General features: G+C 31.1%; 1 protein-coding gene across 1 annotated transcript in view; it reads right to left on the bottom strand.

Annotated features, from left to right (window-relative positions):
* Positions 1-957: 957 nt before the first annotated feature.
* LOC129219791 (isoleucine--tRNA ligase, cytoplasmic-like) overlaps positions 958-15,954 on the bottom strand; it is a gene marked incomplete at its 5' end in the record, with an annotated part of 34,522 nt that continues 19,525 nt past the window's right edge. The window contains 7 exon segments of the mRNA XM_054854093.1: positions 958-1,907; positions 1,986-2,100; positions 3,109-3,302; positions 5,316-5,492; positions 6,719-6,814; positions 10,659-10,817; positions 12,201-12,335. Of these exon segments, the coding sequence (XP_054710068.1) occupies positions 1,770-1,907; positions 1,986-2,100; positions 3,109-3,302; positions 5,316-5,492; positions 6,719-6,814; positions 10,659-10,817; positions 12,201-12,335 (1,014 nt within the window).

Genomic DNA, 15,954 nt, shown 5'->3' with positions numbered 1-15,954 from the left:
TTCACTTGCTTTAATATCTTACCACTCATCACTGTTCAATGGCATTTCATTTGTAAATTGTAAATGAAATACATTCTAAAGAGTCCAAATTACGCTTTTGAAAACTGCCCATTTTAAAACTTTTTGAAGACTTTTGTTTTTGGGTTTTTAATTTAGCATTTTTCCTGTATTTAAAATCACTGGGCCTTTTTCGTTCGCCACTTGTTTTCCTTTGCATTCAAGACCTAATATTAACAGAAAACAAGTTTTTTACTATGAATAATGTAAAGTAGAAAATAAACGTCAATCACTCAAGAAGCCACAATTAAATAAACTTTCGTATGACACTAAAAACCTTTGTTAAAGTTCAATCTTGTTGCGACTTCTGGCCACACTACAATGACACCTGTTTTCGACTCCCGCTTTTCGTTTTCACACTTATTGTTTAACACTAATCTCATGCTTAAAAAATATTTAATTTTCATAAGTTGAATAAAATTCAGTATTATTAAATTATAAAAAAAGGATGTCATTATGGAAAATGAAAGAATGCTAATATTTCACTTTCAAGAATAATTTTAAAAACTGTCCCCCTAGTAATTTTAAAAACTGTATGGATAAAGCAAAATTTGCTGCCCTAGGTAGCTGCCTACTCTGCCTATTGGGAAATGTTTATAGTATAGTACACAGTGTCCACAAATTAATAACTGCATAAGGATTTTCTACCAAAAAGTATAGAAAATAAACAATAGGGAAAAATTTATTACTGAATTTTCTTTAGCAAATCACATAACATTTTTTGTTTTGCAGCATCTTTTGTAAATTCAAATGTTTTTAGTGCACTTCAATGTAACATCATTTATTTTTTGAATAGTCAGTCTTTACAAACGGAACTTTTTGCAGAGTGCGTTTCTCTGCATGTATTAGATTTTGAAAGTCATGCTGCAAATGTTCGTTATATGGATGAATTACCAGTCAGTACAAATACAGTTATTGCTATTCTACAATTGCTTGACAATAATGGGGATAAATCAAAGAGACTAAAAATTTTTTAGAACAAGTTATTAATAGGACTCATGTCAATGTTACAAACAATATTGCTCTATTAAGTTCAGAAAGTATATATTCCTTATCACTTATTTTAATTTTTTTTTATATAGAAAATGATCATACAGTGATTACTTTATGGCCACCCTGTATAATATTTGCTTACAAAATATTCAAAGGCATATCTGGTTATGAAAAACGCTAGATTCATATTTAAATTTGTGGGTTGATATTTAAAAATTAAAACAATTATTTTGACTCCAAAAAACATAGGTTTCTATTACTAGCCATACTTCCTGTTATTATTTCTGAAGCATTCATTTCGAATGTTATAGTCCTATTTAAGTTTAAGGAGAAAACAACTTTCTTGTTTATTATAGAAGAAATACACCAAATGCAAACAAATAACCTGTTATGTTGGAAATTTATGCAAGACAAATATCTTTAAGGCCTAATTTTACAACTCTAAAGATTTGAGAGTTAGTAACTACCTGACCGTGGAAAATTTTCCATAAATCATGAGAGCCAGCTCTAAAATTTGAAATTGCGACCACTTAACACCATCTATAGAACATCATTTATCAAAATTAGTCTTAGCATTGTTAAATTCATATTTCCCCACTAATGTCTGATGTAGAGAAAATACTCTCCATCATATCAAAATCACTTGAATAACAAGGTGCACTTTTTTGCAGAAATGAAGCATGTAAATATAGGCACATTAATTTATTTTCATTCATAATTCAGCTTAAATATGCATATAATGTCTTGGTATGCAAATTTAGCATATCTTCTTCTTTTAAGCCACTAACGGAATGAGTCCTATCTGAATTTAAATACAATTTGGGTCGTTTGCCGTGAAGACCGAATACAACTTGCACCTAAAAAAGAAAGAATAACATTCAGTCTATTTAATATGCACCTTTCCTTTTTCTAAATTCTAAAATACTCCTACTTACTTGTCGAGATAGTGCCTCACTTGATAAACAAAACTGTCCTTTTGGGTTTTCTAATAAAACGGTACAACAATTGCTTTCACCACCAGGATTATCACATAACTGAACATTTATATACCTGAGAAAAAGAATACTTTTTGAAAGAACTACATAAACAAAACAACTTGCATTTAACGTTTGGGTAAGTGATTTTAGGTATGACTTCAAAGAGGGTGGCTCACAATGAGGTCAGCACAACAACTCTAATTCTACCCTACTAACCTCAAACTGGATAAAGGTTTATTTGAATAAATCCTTGCATTTGTGGAACAGATTTAAATGGCTGGTGTTTAATTTTCTTAGTTTCAGCCATGAAACATACTTGTTATCAAACACAGGCAATGCAAGCATGTAGCTCATGCACAGGCAAAGTAAGGCATGACACAATGCAGTTGTCAAATGTTCAAAAGAAGATACCCATTGCTGAAGCAAAAATTTTTTTCCATTGTGTATTTTATCTCAGGGAAAAGAATGCACATTTTAAGTTGCTGAAGTTAAGGCAGATAGACAAATGGTACTATTAACACCTAATTAAAAACTAGCGGTAAAACATAGCTTTGCCCGTAGTAGAAACTTAAAACGTCATTTGGTTCGCCTGTATATTTACAAATAATGGATCATGAATTTCTCGCCAATTTGCTCACCCATGTTAAGGTTCCACGTTATGATAACTTGGTAATTTACTCGTCCACGTTATGATAATTTGCTCAGTAAAATGTTCTTAAAAAATGGAAATAGAAAAAGAATAAAATTGAATTTTCAAAAGAAATCGCTTTGAGGTGCTCACTGCTATGCTACGAACTGATTTTGTGCCTAATTTCATGAAAATCGGCCGAGGCGCTGTGCACCTAACAGATATCCAGATACACAGACTTTCAGCTTTATTATTAGTAAAGATTACGTGATTCCCTAATGATTATAAAGAACTTTAACAATCATTTACTATCTTTCATTTTGTTTAAAGTCATTCTATGGTACTTTTGTATCACCATTTATCAGAAATAATTGATCTGTTTCAAACATGATTTTTTCCTCCACTGCATTAATATCTTCAAATTATTCAGAGAAGAAAAAAAAGTCAACTTACCTACAAATTGGTTCTGATAAATTTGTTTCACTATTTACTAGAGATCTTTTTAAACTTTTGTTTTCACTTTTTACACTAGAATTTCTTTTATCATTCTTTGCTTTAGAGTTCTTATTTAATAAACTAGAGTCTGTAGATTTTTCAGTTAACGGCCCATTTTCTAATATCACCATCTCCAAATCTGCACCTTTTACCTGACAAAATGAAATGCACAAATTAATGATAAGAAAAAGAAAAATGCTGATAATTAAAACAGTTTAGCATTATGTATGTGTGTTAGGGGAATAATTCTTAGAAAATTGTTTACACAAAAATATAAAACCTTAAGGGATGCTACAGCCAGTGCACACTGACATATTGATATAATTTTACCAATATATATATTTTTCAAATAATATAAAGTAGATTTCACCCTTTCCACAACTTTACATCGTTCTTTATATAAATTTTATTTTTTAATTCTAAAAAACATAATTAAGAATATTGAAGCAATATGATAGATTGTACAAATGGTAATTATTAACTATCATATTTATTAATTTAAAAAAAATCTTACTTTTTTGAAGAAAAAATATCAATATTTAAATATTATTTCCTTTCTCTCAAGGAATTTTTTTATGAAATATATCTTTAATTTCTGGCATTAAAATAAAAAATATATAAAAAGATTGTTAAATCATTCACACGGACTTCTAAATAAACTTGGGAACTGTGAGAATACTTCCGCTTAGGAGTAAAAATGGTTTCATCACCCCCCTTTGTGAACAGACAAGGGGACAGGGAATAGTTTTACACCAAATTTCATCAATTGAACCCTTTACTTCTGCGCTGACATGCAGTTGCAAAATTACAGATTTCAAAATTCTTAATAAGATAATGTTCGAAAAAACAGAAAAATTTCCCTACATTGTCTTTCTTGTAGCTATAAATTTGTCCAAACACACACACACACACACACACACACACAAAAACCTTATTTACCAGATATGAAGATGGAATGGCAGTTAAAAATACTCACTACTCTTATCTTTTACCTTTGTTATATTATTTTCAATTCTCATAAATCAGTTTTAAATTTATCTGTGTTACTTGATTTATATTTTTATGACTTTAAAATAGAATTTCTGGTTATTGATTACAGAAAGGGCATAGGTTCAAATTCTTATTTTAATTTTAATTAATTTCAGTAGAGAAATGAAACATACATTAAGGTGAAATAATGATCCTACTTATGGCTAGATCAGCCATAAAAATATTTTGGAATTTAATTAATTTATGAAATTAATTAAATTTCCTTTTTATTGAATCCTGAAAAGTTTCATTAGTTACCCATTCTAAAATAATTGATTTACTTATATTGCTCAATATTGCTGGGCGATATATTTTTACGTTACCATCTTTTAAAAACCAATGAAATAAATTATTGAATTCAAAAAAGGTTGAAGTGCATATACCATTTTTTGAAAGAATGCAGAAGGTATAGCACTGTATACTCCCCATCACTGCTCTGGTTGTGAAGAGTTGTTGTATACACAAACATACACACATTCAGTATCAAATATACACAGTGAACATAAAGTCTTACCCTGATTATAAAATTTATTACAGAATAACTGTTTGACATAATAATTTAACTTTAATGCTGTTACATATGTTAGTGTTACTAGTTTTTTTTTTTTTTTTTTGAAGACCACTTATGTTAGTAAACTTCAAGGTGTGCTCTCTTGGTAGCTCAGAGAATATCGAAGCGGTATGTTTTGTAACAGGTGTTCTGTCACAGCACCCACAGCAGCTTGTATCCTAGCCTTCAGTTCGTTGACATCAGCAACTGGTGTGGTGAAGACTCTGTCCTTGATATAGCACCATAAAAAAAGTCAAGGGGAGTAATGTCTGGTAGAGTGAGTTGGTTAGGGTGTTGTATCATCTCTTCCAATCCACTGATGCAGAAATGTTTCAACACACAAAACTAGTAACACTAACCAATGTAACAGCACCAGATTTAAATTATTATGTCAAACAATTATTCTATAATAACTTTTCATAAGCAGGGCAAGACTTTATGCTCACCCTGTATATTTGATGATGTGTGAGAAATATATGAGAACACACCTCAACATAAAATCAAACACTCAAAAATGATCAAATGATCTGAAAGAAAATAAATTAGAATTATTCAGCATACATCGGCGAAGTATGAGAAAGTTTACCTCAACTGTTTCCTGGATAATGGTCCTGGATTCTGAATTATGAGGAAGAAATCCGAAAGGTACTTTGAGGGAGCCTTCTATAAAAGCTTGAAACTTTCGCATCACAGAAATCAAATTACAATCCGAAGGCTTAGCTGATACAAAAACTGAAATTGGATCAGATGGTACAAGGTGTGCCTGTAAATAAATAAATATGGTATATTTATTCCAGAACACACTTTCTATCATATTATTGTAACCGTATTTACAATGAAATGAAGATCAAAGAGAAAATATTAATTGCATAAAAATCCACTCAACAGCAATTTTTAAATCTTCCTCTTGCAATGGAATGAATTTATAAATAATTATGGTCCCGCTCCCTCCATTTTCTCTCCCACTTCCTACATATTTAATCTTTAAATGTCACATATTAATATTAAGCAATGTTTTAAATTTATTCTAAAATACTATGAGAACAAATTAAAGCTCTGTTGTTGCCAACAAAACACACACTGAACGTGCTATTCAATCAGTTGTAAACTTACAAATAGCAGCAATAATTCTGGTGGAAAATAAATTATATTTCTTCAGCATTTGCATTATGAACGCTCTGCTCAGTTTTGTATGCTCGAAAATGCCTACTTCAAGTTATTCTATGACAAACAAAATTTACTACTCAAACAATAATCCTCATGTAAATAATAGCCAATGATAGAGTAACCCGCATGCTTAAACAATGAAACTCGTGCCACGGCATGATAATTTGATAATATGTTTTAGTAATGTTTAACATGCAGGGAAAGGCTTTATTGTGACAAGGCAGCTTAACAGTTTCATTGGTAAGATTGTCATTTCAAGGAATGAAGAAACAAAAAAATGGACAACAATGAATGCTACCTACTGGAGTTGAAGGTTAATCAGTTGGAGTTAGTGTTACAATTTCAACTATCAATATATCGCCAAACAGGCAATGGCTTCATTCAAATGTAAAAGCAATTTTCACTCGTCATGCCTTGACGGAAGACATTCTAGTAATATTAATATTTATCCATGGTTTAGGAATTTGACAGTAAACTTTTTGATGTTTATTTTAACTATACGTTAAACTATGATTTTTAAGCATTTTTTTCACAATTAAAATTTAATATGTTTTTAAAAGTTCTCAATTAAGTCAGCATTTAAGGGTTAATTTTTAATTTTAAAAGAAGAGTGATAAGAAAGCCCGTCAGTTAGGGGGGCAATTGTCTCTCCCCCTGGCTTCAAAGAATTAATGTTTTTACATGAATAAGCATGGATTTTGTTATTATCTGATCAAATTCCCTTTGAGTATGGACACTTCGCCCCCCTCCTTCCCTCAGAAAAATTTGAAATATTGGACCTGGTTTAATGAAAAATTGTGCACAGGCAAAAATGTTCATTACCTTTTTCCTCAATTTTTGAATACGATTAATAACTTCTCTAGCTATTCCTTCATCCAACATATCTTGATCTGGTGAAATGTCAAGAAGAATCAATACCTGAAACAAGCAGAACAGTTTATGAAACTTCAATGCCATTACTTTCTGCTAAGAGGATTAAGAGCAAAACAGAAAAAGATGCTGAACCCGCCTTTCATTTTTACAAGAAAAAAAATGACATTCAATTACAGAAAGAAAAAGTATGTAATGGAGAAAGACTAAGACTAAACTCAAAAATAAGCCATTTTTAAATATAACATTGCTACTGGCTAAAATTGCTCGCTCACAAGCACAAAATGAATCCATACTATTAAAATCTGTTCGCATCCATCTGTCTGTCTGTCTATCTGAAGATCGCTTCGAAATTTTCCAAAGAAAAAATAGGACCAATCTCGTAATTGTATGACTCTTTAATTAGGAGATATTAATTAAAACATTAATTAACCTTACGTTATTCAGGAATTTTTATTTCTTTCCTGTTGCCATTTTGCATATGGGTGAGCAAATAAAATTCTAATAATTGTTTTAAAAGAGATTTTTTTGGCTGTGGTCCAAATCTTAAACCAACGTTTTCATCTAGAATTTTATTTTAAATTAGTTTAAATTCTCTTGCATTCTGATATATAAGTCTTAAAACTACTCTTTAAAGCAATTTTTTCGTTTAGAAATTAATTGTAAAAATTAGCTTCGTTTCTCTTTTATTCTAAGCAATGATTTCTATTTCTTTCTGTTGCCATTTTTTACATTTGCATTAATAAATATCATTTTAACAATATTTTCAGTGGAAAATGACGTAATCAAAACAACCAACCGTGTAATTGGTTGCTCTATTCGGACATAACCTTATTTATCGTCTGCCCTTTTTAATTTTCTACAGCCTATGTTTTTAACTCTTTTCAGCATATGAAAGTCATTTTTCTTCAGTTATGTTTATTTATTGTAGTGTAAGTTTATCATTACCAGTCTCATATTTTGGTAAATTTAGGATGTGCGACTAATTGTGTTTATTTTCTTGGACTGTTTCAAATGGGTGAGTTTTCGAATTATAGTAACTCTCTTTTTCCTCCCTGTTTTTACTTTTGAAATACACTTTGAACAGTGAAAAGAACACGTTAAATGAAGATTGTTTGGATTTCTTTAAATGGAATCAGAGTTGAACAAAAGCTTTTAATGATTTTAACTAAAGCTTAGGTGGAATCTGATGACTTGGTATTAAATTAATGCATATTGGCATTTTTTAAGTCTTAATGCATTAGTTTCACATCATCAACTAAGAAATATGTGTAATTTTATGTAAAAAGCTGATTGTTAGTGTATATAAATATTTCAGATATAGTCTAGCAGATGTAACTCAGTTTCAGCATTAGCACAGATTGTAGTTGATAATGCATATATTTTCATCTTTTGTGCTAATTGAAAATACTCATAACTTGTATGTTTCATAACTATTATTAGCATTAGTGAGATTTTTGACAAAAATATGTTTTACTGGTGTTTTGTAAACCCTGCATTACGTCCATTTATTTATTCCTTAACGCGTTACAAACTGATGTCAGAGTGCTACAAAAACATTAACAGGACATCTCTTTCATTTTTGGGGGAACCGTGCAAGGCCGGGCACACAGCTAGTAATAAATAAATTTTGAAATATTGTATTCATTAGATCTTTAGGGTTATTAAGTCGACACAAGAATTATTTTTTAAAAAATGGGGGGGGGGGGGATGTGATAGATGAAGGGGAAATTTTATGTTAGGAAAAATACAGTCAGACCTCCATATATCGAAGTTGCAAATTGCCGGGAAAAAATTCGATATATAGAAATTTCGATATGTAGAAACGATCTTAGTTTATCGTAAAAACTCCCTAAACCATTAAAATTAAAGCTAATTTTGGCCAACTGTAATACCCTTTCACGTTTTTGAGTGTGTTTACTATAAATTTCAGTGCTTTTATTACGGTTTTCTGATTTCTCATAATAGAAGAAACTCTGCTTGCGAAAATACTAAATTTACCAGAAAGGACATTGTTGCGCCTTCATACATCTTCCTTCTTCGGCTATTTAACTTGATCCGCAACATTAGAGAATTTTCGTTTGGACAATGTAATCGAGAAAAAAGTAAAAAATCAATCTACTTAACTTGAATGATTTTCACTGAAGCTAAAAAGACTAGGAATGATAATCAACTGACAATATGGATAACTTGAAACTGATTTTACTGTATTACTGGTTGCAACTAAGATTTGAAATAAACTTAAGGGAATTTAAGAACTGCAGAACGGAACAACACCTATCTACTCGCCCTTCAACCCTAGATTTCTTGTGAGGTTTCGTAGCAACCTTTAGTGAACCTAATTTTCTACCCTAACTTTCATTTTTCATGAAACAAACAGTCTAGAGTGAAAAACAAAATCAATGTATGTCTCGAAATTTTTTTCGATACATAGAGATTTTTTCGACATATAGAAACAACCTTTCTATGTAATGGACATGGAAATTTGCTGGGACTTATGATATATAGAAAATTTCGATATGTGGAAGTTTGATATATGGAGGTTCGACTGTAGTATGTGTATACGAATTTTTCACAAGCATACTCAATTATTTTAGGCATTTGTAAACACCCTACAAACTATTTTAACTCATTTCTTAACTTTATAATACCATTTGTGTGTGTGTGTGACATAAAGAACTGAATTACTGTATTTCTAAAAAAAAAGTTATTCAACATTAAAAATACTGTTAAGATGCACAAAATCACTGAGAGATTGATAGCCATAAAATGAAACAGCATAGTACGCATAATATGTAGTAATAATAAAATGCAGCACTATAATAGTACTGAACAGAAGATAGTTATTGTATTCAATGCACTTTTTTGTTGTTCAAGCATATCAAAAATCCTTACCTTTTCTTTATATGAAACCCCATACAGCAGTTCTACAGTACACACACACACAATTACTTTCTAAAATACTATATTCACTTTTGATTTCTAAATATATGGCTCTTAGTTCTTATTACAATGCAAAATTTATGGCACACAGAGAATTGTTTTTTTTTTTTAAACCTTTGCTTTACTTTATAAAAACAATACAAATTGAACATTTTACTCAGCTTCCAGCACAAGATCAATTTAAAACCATGCATGAAAAATGTTGAATATTTTTATTGGTCTGGACTTTTTCTATATCACATTATACTTTTGTGAGCAAAACGTTTAGTCAGACTTATACCACAAAACATTAATTCAATAACTTTAAAGATAAGCATTAGAATATAACTTCTTCACAATTTGAAGTCAGTTTATCGAAAATAAAAACAACATGTTATTGTACTATAATCATAACAAAAAAGAGGAAAAAAAGTAAAATAAAATAAAAATTAATTTGAATTTTGACATCTTGAATTCAAATTATGTTTTTCACAATCGCGAGTGTGTGCGTGTGTGTGGGGGGGGGGGTATGTGTGTAGGAACGTGTGTGTTTGTGTCTGCGTGCAGGTATGAGTGTGTGGGTAGTTGTGTGTATGAGTGTTAGTGCGTGGGAGGGGAATGTGTATGTGTCTGGGGGGAATGTGTATGTATGCGTAGGCGTTTGTGTTTGTATGCAGGCATGAGTATGTGAGTAGTTGTGTGTAGGTGTCTGTATGTGTGCGTATGTGTTTGAGTGTGTGTGTACGCATGCGCGTGTGTGTAGGATATGAAGGTAACCTGGAGACGGTTTTCGCTATAGGAGCAGCATCGTGCTGAGCTGGTCGACGGTGATGTGCGGAGGGTGCTGGTGGGAAAATAAAATGATAGGACATCAAAACAGTCAAATGAAAGCAATAAGCAATCGTGATTGCTCAAAAAAAAAAAAAAAAAGTAACATTAAATTTACTGCACATGCAAATAATCAACTTACTTCCCCTGATGACTCTGCTTGATACTTTTGTGACAATTCATTGGCTTTTTCTCCACTAAAACTGTACATCAAACGAATGTCTCCCTCAACCAACTCATGACCACATACAATCAAGCTGTCTTTGTTTGTAAATTCCACAAGTTGAGAATCACTTAATTCCTATTAAAGCAAAAATTAAAATATTAAATAAAATACGTTTATTTCTAAACATATTTTCAAGTACAGAATTTTTTTTCTGCCACTTTTACATCTGTCACTTAAATAACTCAGTATGTCAAAACAAAGAAGCAAGTAAAAGTTTTCTTTTCTAATAATATAACACAAAGTGTTGGTATAGAGTTGAAAGATAGTTTTAACATGAAATGATGTTAAACTTATGCAGAGTGTCAAGTTCTTGTAATTAATCATCTTGCCTTGTTTGGGTTGATTTAGCTCCCTTAACATTGATTTGTTAACGTTTTCCACAGGTTTTAATTATGATGATCCAAAACTTGGGTAGTCCTCAAAACCTTTAATATGTAATGATTTTGTAGTTTTCCTTTTTTAAAATCAACAAGGGGACAAAGAAGCTTTTTATCTCTCCTGGGTTGAATCAATCTGACATGAATAGAAATGTAAGTGAAATCAATTTGTATTTTTAATTGACTTTATTCAGAGATGACATTAAAAACGAAATGCAGACAAGATATTTTCACCATGTGGTATTGAGTTCTAAACTAAAGTAATAGCTTCTTTCATGGGAGTGACAATATGCAATCAAAAAATTAATTGCCGGGTATGCCATTAAGGAAGGTTAATGCATTTCGGGAGCAATAAATAAATATAATAGTGTAAAAATTATTCAACACTTATATTTACATTCATTAAAAACTAATATTTTTCGTTCGACCATCTTGCATGATGAGCAATTCCGATTGTTGGATTTCTTTTGAAAAGTAAAGCTGAACTATCTTCCCCAGAGTAACACCTTTCCGCAGAGTTTTTAGTGAACAATAATAAATTACAATAATTCTTATTAATCTGGTTTACTTTTAAGAAATATAGTTGAACTTGGAGAAATTTCTTAGCACAAAATATTCATTTGGTCCCAAGGATTAACAATAACTTAATAATTTATTAGATAAGATGAAATTCTTTTAACATAAAAAAATGCAACAGTACCTTGAATTTCCCGTCAACAAGGTTCGACTGTACTACATTTAATTGTATCACATTCACCTCAACTTATTCAATTTTTATCAACTTGCTAAGCCCAAACAATTGTTGGTATACGTATTTATCGACATCTCTTGTACAAATGAATAATTTTGAACAACTTACAGAATTAAGAGAAACAAACAAATAAATAAATAAATAAATAAAAACTCTGAAAATAGGTGGAAGTTAATTTTTTTAAAAATCCTAATCAAACTCTTTGAAGCTCTGAGGGGAGAACCACTTAAAAGGCAAGAAAAAACACTAAGAAACCCCTAAAATATTAGCCCATAAGGCTAAATAATTGATAATTTTTCATGCAACTATAAAATACTTGCATATACATACTCGCACTGCTTGTGCCACAGCTTTAGATGCTGATCGTAGTTTTAGACCCAGAGTTTTGACATCCGGTTCAGCTCTCAGTTTTACTCCATATTTAAGTTTATCTGTCGTAACTGTAAGGCACTTGATATTTAATTCCTGAAGAAAAAATAATTTTTTAAAAAAAGTATTAATGAATAAAAGCAAACTAAGTTTGTACACAATGAGAAGAGAAATGCTTAATAAACATCTACAACTGAAAGTAATAAAACAGTAATTGATCAATGGAATGTTTCAACAATAATATTTGTAAAAAGAACTAGTCAGTATGTTTTGATCAAAAATATGGCTGCGCTAGTTCAATACTCAGATATGAAAAAACTATTGTTTTGAGAAAAACACATTTAAACATTTTTCTTCCTTTGCTATAATATAAAAAAAAGTGTATTAAGGAAATTCGAGAGTGAACAAACTGGAATTCAGCATACCTAAGGACACAATCGACTGAAAATTTAAATTTTTCGTTAGTAGTTAGTGTCCCTTTTGTAGAAGTAGGCCCTTTTTGTAGAACTAAGCACTTTTAACTTATTATAAATATTTTTTCACAAACAAAATGAGATAAATGAACTAAAAGATTTTCTTCAGCAAAATGTCCTTGGCAAAACTTGCCATAAAATCTTTTATGTATTAATATTCAAGCCGTTTTCTTTCGGTACCGACTTCTCTTTTGTTTGTGAACCGATTTCTCTTTTGTTTGTGAACCGATTTCCTTCATTCTTTTTTTGTTCAGTAGCTCTTGCCGAGTTTTAGTGTCGTCAACAAAATTTTTTTAATTGAAAGTTAATTAACAGAGATATTAATTAAAAACCCATTTTTGTCCTAAAGGGTTCTTTCTACGAGAACGGATGGTCCAATTTTTTTGAATTTGACATGGTTGGAAAGGTGGTTAAAAAACACTCCTTCCGAAAAAATTGTCAAGGCGCCCAAGGTCCAATGACCTAAATTTACTAGAAAAAAGTTATAAGCATTTTATAGTTAGCGAAACTCAAAAATTTTAATTTTATCCCTTTTTATTGTTGAAATTCATTGTTGGAAGCATGAAAAATTAAGTTTTAATTCACTTTTTAAACAGCTTTTTCTACACGAAAAATGCATTTTAATGCTTCAAGCTTGGTATGGTTGGAAAGCTAGCGAAAAATGCTTTGAAACACGTTCTACCCGGTTTACCGAGCAAAAACGCCAACTCGCTAGAAGCAATTAAAAGTTGGTTACAATTCATTTTTATTTGCTTTTTTACGCGACATAGTTAGCGTGAAGAAATTGCTGGATAATAATGTGGTATTGCCATTTCTCGCTTGAGCATAAAGAAATGAAATATATTGCATTTGTTTTTACTATTGAGGCTTTTTGGGTAACTACAGGCATTTAAAATATTTTCATTTCAATTATGTTCTCTCGATTTTAATATTTAAATAAATAATTTCCGGAGTGAGGGAGGACTTTCAGTTTCAATAAAATCACCTTCTGGAAACACACACACACAGCTGCCAATAATACCTGCAGTTGCTATCACTACACACAGATCTCAAGGTGAAACTTTTGATAAAATTAGCGTATTATTACGACTTCCAGTGCTTTTGCATAGACAATTATATCTTGCTGCAAGTAGAATTCGTTCATTTGACTGCTAGAAATTTTATATTTCTAACGGCAACGGTCATGCCTACTTTTACAAAAAATATTGTTTGTACAGAAGTTTTACATATTAAAGGAGTTTTGCGGTATCATTTCATTCGGAAAGACTTCCAAAATTGTGAAATTGGCAAACTTTTTCCAGTGTCGGCACCAATGCGAGAAATATATTTATTTTGCATTAAAAAAAAAGAGGAGAGAAATGTTTATTGGCAAGGAGCTGACTACGAATGAATCCCCCCCCCCATGACAAGAGGGAAGAAATAAATGACAAGAGTGACATCAAGCCTTTTTTTGATAACATCGTTTATGAAAACAGTGTGAAATGTGGTAATGGGAAGAGGGGCTATGGTGAAGTGTGAAACTTTGTGACAAAGAGGAGAGGGGTAAAATATTTTGAAAAGTGCATTAGTCAGTTTTCCCTTAAACCGTAAACAAACCACAAACACGATTTTTTTAAAATAAAATTGCATTATTATTACAACGTCCAGTGTTTTTTAATGGACAATTTTTAATGTAACAAGTAGGATTCGTTCACTTTACAGTTTGAAATTTTATATTTCTAATGGCAGAGGTCATGGCAACTTACTCAATAATATTAAACTTTTAAAAAGAAATATTGTTCATTCAGAAGTTTTATGTATAATCTGATTTTGCAGCATCATTTCATTCGGGAAGATTGCGATAATTTGGAAATTGGCGCTCTTCATCTATTGGCGTCAATTTTTGGCACTAACTGCAGTGCGAGAAATGTTTTTTCTTTGCACACGATAACAAAGAGTAGGGAAATGTATATTTGCTTACGTTTACCACAAAATATAAGCAGTTCACGAATGAAGTCCCGCTTTAAGGTGGAGCTCACGAAATAGTAACAGTTTGTGACAAGGGAGAGGAAAGAAATGACAAGAGGAACATACAGTGGGGAGAATGTGACAACAAGCCTTTTTTTAATAGGAACATTATGAAGAACAGCGTGACATGTAAAAAAAGGAAGATGGGGTATGGTAAAGTGCAAAACTTTATGACAAAGGGGGGAGAGTGTCAAAAATGTTGAAAAGTCCGACATCAAAAATGCACCGCCCTTAACCATAAACAAATCACAAAGATGACCTTTTTTTAAAAATGAACTATTATTGCGACGTCCAGTGTTTTTGAATGGACAGTTGCCACGAGTAGAGTTTATTCATTTGTTACTTGGAAATTGATATTTCTAATTACAAAGAAGCAACTTATTCAATAATAGTAGACGTTTTATAACTAATGTTGTTCAAACAGAAGTTTTACGTCTAAACTGAGTTTTGATGCTTCATTTCATACGGAAAGATTTCGAAAATTGGATAGTTGGTGATTTTTACCCATTGGCGTCAAAGTTGTTGTTTCCAATGCCAGGGCAAAAATGTTTTTCCTTTGCATACGTAAACAAAGAGTAGAAAAATATCTATTTGAATAGGGTTAGCACAAGGCAACATGATATCTAAAATAAAATTGTTCAAGCCAAGAATTTGACGACCACACAAATTTCTCAATGGGGTTGTTTCCTACAGTCAGAAATACTACTTTTAGTCAGTGAAATTGATAGAATAAGCAAAAAAAAAAAAAAAAAAAACGTGGAGCAAGAAAAAGGCGCTGTCTTTATGATGTTACAAGTGATGTACTTTGGTGTGCTGCTCCATTGCCGCTCTAAATGTTTATGCTTTGCTGTCACCCGTGTTTTCAGGTTATGATAATTTGCGATGTGCGCTAATGGAATCAGTGAATGGCATTTCATCGCTTTTGATGCAATGTGCAGAAGCATAAAAAATGAATTTCAATCTGCGCGTCAATTAAAATATTTGTTAAAAAATATTAATTTGTTTTCAAACTATTTAAAAAACAGCTAAAACCCATGTTTTTAAGCATGCACTTTCAAAAAAAAAAAAAAAAAACTTATAAAACTTCAGAAATGACCATTACCGAAATATCTCTTTTCATCCACTTATTTTGAGATTAACAGACAAAAGATAAAATTGGAATGAATTACTTATTGTTTGGTATTATATATACATATAAAAATTGTACGTTTCCCCTGATATGCAGTAAACATGAG

The sequence above is a fragment of the Uloborus diversus genome, chromosome 4, assembly GCF_026930045.1.
Source record: "Uloborus diversus isolate 005 chromosome 4, Udiv.v.3.1, whole genome shotgun sequence".
Lineage (NCBI taxonomy): Eukaryota > Metazoa > Arthropoda > Arachnida > Araneae > Uloboridae > Uloborus > Uloborus diversus.
The sequence above is the reverse complement of the archived record's forward strand: the minus strand, read 5'-3'. Positions and strand labels throughout refer to the sequence as shown.